Below are 7,799 nucleotides of genomic sequence, written 5' to 3' on the forward strand. Positions count from 1 at the left end.
TTTGGAAAACTCAGCAGTGGCCACAGGACTAGAAAAGGTCAGTCTTCATTCCAATCCCAAAGAAAGGAAATGCCAAAGAATGCTCAAACTACCACACAATTGCACTCATCTCACACGCTAGTAAAGTCATGCTCAAAATTCTCCAAGCCAGGCTTCAGCAATATGTGAACCGTGAATTCCCAGATGTTCAAGCAGGTTTTAGAAAAGGCAGAGGCACCAGAGACCAAATTGCCAACATCCACTGGATCATGGAGAAAGCAAGAGAGTTCCAGGAAAACATCTATTTCTGCTTCATTGACTATGCCAAAGCCTTTGACTGTGTGGATCACAATAAACTGTGGAACATCCTTAAAGAGATGGGAATACCAGACCACCTGACCTGCCTCTTGAGAAACCTGTATGCAGGTCAGGAAGCAACAGTCAGAACTGTACATGGAACAACAGACTGGTTCCAAATAGGAAAAGGAGTACGTCAAGGCTGTATATTGTCACCTTGCTTATTTAACTTATATGCAGAGTACATCATGAGGAACGCTGGGCTGGAAGAAGCACAAGCTGGAATCAAGATTGCTGGGAGAAATATCAATAACCTCAGATATGCAGATGACACTACCCTTATGGCAGAAAGTGAAGAGGAACTCAAAAGCCTCTTGATGAAAGTGAAAGAGGAGAGTGAAAAAGTTGGCTTGAAGCTCAACATTCAGAAAACAAAGATCATGGCATCTGGTCCCATCACTTCATGGGAAATAGATGGAAAAACAGTGGAAACAGTGTCAGACTTTATTTTTTGGGCTCCAAAATCACTGCGGATGCTGATTGCAGCCATGAAATTAAAAGACGCTTACTCCTTGGAAGGAAAGTTATGACCAACCTAGATAGTATATTAAAAAGCAGAGACATTACTTTGCCAACCCAGATCCGTCTAGTCAAGGCTATGGTTTTTCCCATGGTCATGTATGGATGTGAGAGTTGGACTGTGAAGAAAGCTGAACGCCGCAGAATTGATGCTTTTGAACTGTGGTGTTGGAGAAGACTCTTGAGAGTCCCTTGGACTGCAAGGAGATCCAACCAGTCCATTCTAAAGGAGATCAATCCTGGGTGTTCATTGGAAGGACTGATGCTAAAGCTGAAACTGCAATACTTTGGCCACCTCATGCGACGAGTTGACTCACTGGAAAAGACTGATGCTGGGAAAGGTTGGGGGCGGGAGGAGATGGGGACGACAGAGAATGAGATTTCTGGGTGGCATCACTGACCCTGTGGAATAAGTTTGAGTGAACTCCAGGAGTTGGTGGTGGACAGGGAGGCCCTGGCGTGCTGTGATTCATGGGGCTGTGGAGAGTCAGACACGACTGAGCGACTGAACTGAACTGAAACAGGCTCTCTCAAAAGAAAAGAAGTTCAAGGCTTCAGTGATGCCTGGACTTTTGACTGTGCTTATTCAGTGCCTGCTCCCTCAAGCTGACACATCCTAGGCTACCAGAAAGTATAAGGAGGAGAATGTGTGGGTGGGAAGAGTGGGCAGAGAGGACTCCCAAGAATTGGAAACTATGTAGAGAGTAGCAGCTGGCAGCTAATTAGTTTCTGAAATGAACCCTTTGTGTGGCTTGTCCTTCCAGAGAGAGAGGTTAAGATGCTGTTACACCTCCTTTTAGCAGTAATGGTAATTAAAACAAATAATCCCAGGTCCTAATTAAGGTGGCTCCATTTATTTGGCTAAAGAGAGCGGTCCTTCTTCATTTTCTTTTTTTCCCCTCCTGCATACTGAATGTCACATCTAAGAAATGAACAGATTTCTACATTTCACTTACATATAGGGCCTGTTTAGAGGCAGGAGTGATCAATAAGGGTCTCCCTGGTGGCTTAGATGGTAAAGAATCTGCCCGTAATGCAGGAGACCTGAGTTCGATCCCTCTGTCAGGAAGATACCCTGGCAAAGGCAATGGCAATCCACTCCAGTATTCTTGCCTGGAGAATCCCATAGGCAGAGGAGCCAGATGGGCTACAGTCCATGGAATCTCAAAGAGTCAGACACGACTGAGCAACTTCCACTCTTTTTGATGATCATTAAGGAGGATTCTAGAATGGAAAGGTATCTAATTTCCTAAAACTGAGAAGCAAGCTTATTTTGAAATGTTACTATCATAGCTCTTTACTAAGCTCTACTGGGATAGAAAATCAGGTGATGGAAACAGCTAACAATTACTGTGCATTTAGTACGTGCTGGGCCTTAGGGATCTTACATGGCTTATCCCATTTAGAAAGTGAAGTCACTCAGTCGTGTCCAACTCTTTGGGGACCCCATGGACTGTAGCTTACCAGGTTCCTCCATCCACGGGATTTTCCAGGCAAGAATACTGGAGTGGGTTGCCATTTCCTTCTCCAGGAGATCTTCCCGACCTAGGGATTGAACCCAGGTCTCCTGCACTGTAGGCAGACGCTTTACCGTCTGAGCCACCACCCCCTACAAAAGATTTGAGTTGGATAGTATCATCTTTATTTTGATCATGTCCAGATTTTTAGAGGAGGAAGATGGGACCAAGAAAGGTGAACAGACTAGACCAAGATGAGTTAGAGGCAGGATCTGAATATAGGCAGCCTGGTCCAGAGCCCATTGCTCAAGCATTATGCTTTCTGCCTTTCAGACTCCAACTTGCCTATAGTCTGGTGGGTACAGTCAAGAGACAACTAAGAGAAGGAGAGAAATCCATGTCAGATGACTGGTTTGGGTTGGTCAGGGAAATTTCACAGGAGGCAGACTGGAACTAGGCTGAAAAACAGACTGAGTCTGATTCAGTGAAGATGAGTATGAGGAGCTTTCCAGGTGAAGGGAACCACATGAAAATTGCTGGCACTGGGATGGCAAACTGAGCACTTCAGCTATGGCAGAGAGCTCCTGCAGTCATTTGCAGGATTCCTCAGCCTCACACTCTATAAAAACAGAGGAAACTTCAACTTCAGTCTCTAACAGGGGGTTACTAGAATGAAGGTGGAGAACTTTGAGAGCCTGGTGTTTTTTTGGTGCACGCTGATGCTGGGAAGGGTTGGGGGCAGGAGGAGAAGGGGACGACCGAGGATGAGATGGCTGGATGGCATCACCAACTCTGTGGACATGAGTTTGAGTGAACTCCGGGAGTTGGTGATGGACAGGGAGGCCTGGCGTGCTGTGATTCATGGGGTCGCGGAGAGTCGGACACGACTGAGTGACTGAACTGAACTGAATTGAGCCATAGTACAGGTCACCATAATAACAAAGCAATGGGGCCTGCCACGTCCTCCCCACTTCCCTTGGGCCACCAGTACTGCCCTAGATTCCAATCTCCATGGAGTTAGCAGAAAAGGCTGAGCCTGCCTCCAGCCAGTCCAGCCTGGTTTCTTTTCTATTTCAGCTTCTGTTCCCAGAACTGGGTGGTTTGAGTTTAATTCAGGATGTGGCAATAGGAAGCCCTAACACAACTCCAATTTGGTTTTACCACCAATAAAGCCATCTTGATTTCCATCTGGCTTCCTGTGTCCCAATTGATTTGAACTTGGACAAAAGGAAAGCAATTGGTACTCCCTGAACTTCCAATAATAGGGAAGTAGTAGAAAATTCAATTTAAAAAATAGATTAGACATGGTAGAACAAGGAGAGCCTTGAAGGCTGGTATAAGGAATTTAGCCATAGCCTAAAGGAATAAGTTATTATAATTCTGTGCAAGTGCACTAACACACACACTCACATATACGTACAGTGGTTAGCAATAGAGAAAATCACTATGGGATTTGTTTCCAAGTTAATCTCTGTAAGTTTAATATTAAATCCCCGTTTTCTACAAATGTATGTGCTAAGAAGCTTAAAGTCATTTTTAAAAGCTAAACTAATATTTCATCCATATGTTGTCTTTGAATCATTTATTGTCTGACCAGCCACTTGTTTTTCAGTAATTATTTGTTTGCCAAAGAATAATTCAGCCTATTTGGGAGACTTTAATAAAGCTTTCTCCTATAGCCCCATTCTTGATGTTAAAAGACACCCATATAAGTAAAGGTGTGACAAATATGCCATTATTTGGAAACAAAATTTTATATCTTTATTCCCAAATAAGCTACCAAATATAGTCTTTCAATCAGTCTAATACTTATCACCTGTTTTTTTTTTCTCATTCAGATTTATGAGTGAGAAATGATTCAGATTTATGAATGAGAATGATTTTTCTCATTCAGTGGTTATATGAGTGCTAATTTGAAAATAATTTTAAGTATATAATTTAAGTATGGAGATCCAAGTTTTAATCCAAAGCTGAAAACTATTAGCTGTCTCTTACAACTAACTAATCATCAGCAAATGGGCAAAACTCTTTTCTGGAGGAATGACTTTTCCAGTACATTCTTTTTTATCAAAAGACTTTGCACAAAAACAGGAAGATAAGGTTTTCTCCTTAACTGAGCAAAACAGCTGTCCCAATCTCTGTAATATATTCTTCCTATGCCTCTGACCCTTCTAAGATAAAAGAAATCATAATATGCCTTTGGTCTTCCTGCTCTGGGAAGAAAAGCTGCTGTAGGAAAAGAACTAATTTTTTTTTCCACTTCTGTGGTTTGAGAACAAGTTATAACTCCAGCATTTCAAAGTGCAAGGAAAATAATACACAATTATTAGATTGCTATTTGTGGGACACAAATGTAATGGTTTAGTAGAAAACAACTCACCAGAAAAATGAAACACAGTTTTAAAAGAATGCTACATGTTACTGTTTCTCCTTCTCTTGGCTTCTGGAATGTAACCTCCATCTGACCCATCTCCATTCTAATCATTTTGGCTCTCATAGTGCTTCCTTAAAGTTATCTTCTCTTTTCACTAAAAACAAACACAGAGCCATTTTAAAATCTGCATTTTAAAGTTTACTTTATTTACCTGTTTATACATAACCTTGTTCCAGAAAGGGTTTAAGGTGGCTTGAAAGAGACCATAAAGTACACTAAGTAATTATAACAGAAGAATCAGAAATGAAACTATGCAAACTGCTTATACAATCCTACTCCTTTGCTCTGGATAGACCACAAATTTCGGTCTAACCTTTTTAGCACGCAGTCAGTAAAGGAAACTTAATTAGTTACATCATTTAGTGTCCATAAAACAAAAACCAACCAATTACCCAAGCGAAGCACTGTTATTCCTACTATTAAGAGCAGAAAAAAATTTCTCTTAAGAGGCTTTATGAAGAGGTCAGTGTATGATGTAATAATCAGTGTTCTCAGTAACAACCTAATGGGAGACACAAAGATGAATTTCACAGGGCTCCCTCTTCGACACAGGCTGATGGCATCACAGCAACTTGAAAACCAGGAAAAACGATTTTATCACGAGTCTGGGGGTTGAGGGGGGAACACAATATAATACGGTCCAGGTACTCCGTTCTCTGCTCGGCGAAGCCAGATACATTTTAGAACAAGAGAGTTGAACCCAGTACCCAAAGTGACTCCAAAGAAGTCCTGAAACCCCTAAAATTCTCTGCAACATTTTCAGAATAGCTGTTTCAACAATTTCTGGATCTTCTTGACAGAGAAAAACACAAGTTTTTATCAGATACTCAACATACCCAGGTGATACACACAAGTTAGGAACCATTTCTTTAGATAATCTAGAGAATCAAGCAGACTACAAATTATACACGCTATTCAAATACTTTTCTTACAACAAAACTAACCCCCCCCCCCGCCTCTGCAAAAAGAACCTTTTTTGTTGCCATTTGGTGCCTTGGCTCAGGTTGCGTCCCGGCTGGAGGAAGAGGCTGGAGCAGAGATCTCGAGGCCAGGGGAGGCAGAGGGGTCCCACAGACGCAACCGGGCTTAGGAGGCTCCTAGTCGCGCTGGAAGGAGAGCTTTTTGAAGAGATACTCATTCAGCCCGGCCTGCAGCCCAGCCTGAGGGCTGGTTATCTTGCGCAGGTTGGATAAGTGGTCACCCATCTTCTTGAGGAGCATCATTTCCTCCTTCAGGAAGCAGCACTCCAGGAACTGGCAGAGCTGGGCATCAGCGCTCGCACGACCCAGGGCATGCAGATCCAATAGTGCCTGGTTCAGGCTCTTCTCCAGGGCCATGGCGCTCTCCATGGCGTCCACGCTGGTATTCCACTTCTCTGGGGACAGCGTTTGTCCACCCTGGACCAGGACGTCATCACCCCAGGCCTTTAGCATCTTCAAGAGAAGCTGGGCGCCCTCCTGCTTCTCCTTAGCCAACGCCCTGAAGAAGCGGCCCGCACCACTCAGAGCCATTCCATTGCCTTCAAAGTAAATGCTCAGGGAGAGGTAGGTGGATGAGACCTCTAGGTGCAGTTTGATCAGGCGGCTGGCCGCTGCTTCCATCTCAGGAGAACTCTGTTGGATCTGGGTGCTCATGGTTAGTCAGCAGTGAGGAGGGCTTCTCCACAAACTGCGCTGTGAGGCTGGTCCCAGAAGTGGGGGATAAGTCCAAGAAGGTTGTACCGGAAGCTGTGGTTGAAGGGGCGGGGCTAGAGGGTGGTGGGAGGCAGGAGGAGGGGGAGGCAAGGCCTGGGTGGGAGCATGCAGATTGTTCCATCCAAACGCTGGTGAAGCAAGATACTGATCTAGGAGGCGTCCAGGTGCATTGTCTCTCACTCTAGCTTTTGAGAAGAGTATCTTTCTTTCCTAGTTATTGGAAAGGAGTCTTTATCATTTTGACCCATTTCTTTCCATAATTCCAAGATGAGATAAGAACGTCCAAGGTAAAAACCTCAAAAGAATTGATAGTGAACCTCTTCCAATCTTCATTTGTGACTTAACACTCGTTTGTTGCTTATTTTAGAGCCTGTTTGAATAGATTTACCCCTGCTCCTGATCCCCGATGGAGAGGGTGAATATTAGTTCCACTTTGCCCAGAGCAGTCTTGCCGTCCTGATATAATTATTCATAGTGCCCCCTAAATTAATTAATTAACTAAAAAATAGCATCCCCCCCTTTCACACTCAAAAGGGTCCTTGTTTGGAATATACATTACATAGTCACCTTAGTGATTGAAAAGGACAAAATCCACACTATGGAATGTGAAATGGTAGTATTTAAAAGACACAGTACTAATTAATCAGACCAGTAAGAATCCCATCATAAATTTTCTACTATTCAGCCTTCATTTTTTTCATTTTTGACCCTTTTATTTCTTCTACTAAAAGTTCTAAATACTGATTATGTGCCAGGTGTTTTTGTAGGGTGTAAGGGAGTTAGCGAGGTTCGGAAAATGGAGGAGATCGGCACTTTATAGGAACAGATCACCTTTAATGAGGCGAGAAGGGGCAGCAGTCAGATTAGTGAGCCGCTGCCCTAACCCAAGAAAAGAGTGAGTATATGTAGGCATGTATGTGGAAATCCATTCTTTAGGGGGCCTGTTTTTCTCCAAGGTTGTTCCGAGTAGTTATCTCTTACAGGACTGGGGCAAGGAATACTGGAGATCTGCCGGAGGCTGCACCAACTGGGAGCTGTGTGTAATCAACCTTAATGTCCATTTTTTTTCCCTTTGGGTGAGAGAGTTCTTTGTTTTGCATAGAATGGTGGGGAGGACCTGGAGGGGCGTTTGAACTCCAGCCTATTTTGACCCACGAAAATTTAAATTTCCTTCAGTTTTCTTAGGTACTGGTGGCTTCCTGTGATTACCCAGATATTCAACCATTAACTGAAACACCTCATGTAAATGGGCATTACAGATGAAAATGTAGACGTATAAATCCCACCAAAATAGAAAAAAAAAATCCCATATAGGATGAGTTAGTCATTCTCAGAAGATGAGGGCAAAACTAAATGTTT

General features: G+C 43.2%; 1 protein-coding gene across 1 annotated transcript; it reads right to left on the minus strand.

Annotated features, from left to right (window-relative positions):
- Nucleotides 1–5,843: 5,843 nt before the first annotated feature.
- LOC129564184 (ferritin light chain-like) lies at nt 5,844–6,380 on the minus strand. The gene has a single exon (XM_055437893.2). It carries the CDS (start codon nt 6,378–6,380, stop codon nt 5,844–5,846), a length of 537 nt encoding a protein of 178 aa, XP_055293868.1.
- Between the last annotated feature and the right edge of the window lie 1,419 nt (nt 6,381–7,799).

This window comes from Moschus berezovskii, chromosome X, assembly GCF_049115385.1.
Source record: "Moschus berezovskii isolate FMDL1 chromosome X, NW_MosBer_1.0, whole genome shotgun sequence".
Taxonomy (NCBI): Eukaryota; Metazoa; Chordata; class Mammalia; order Artiodactyla; family Moschidae; genus Moschus; species Moschus berezovskii.

Excerpts from the sequence above, each read along its gene's own strand:
- LOC129564184 (XM_055437893.2), bottom strand. The coding sequence starts at position 6,380 with ATGAGCACCCAGATCCAACAGAGTTCTCCTGAGATGGAAGCAGCGGCC.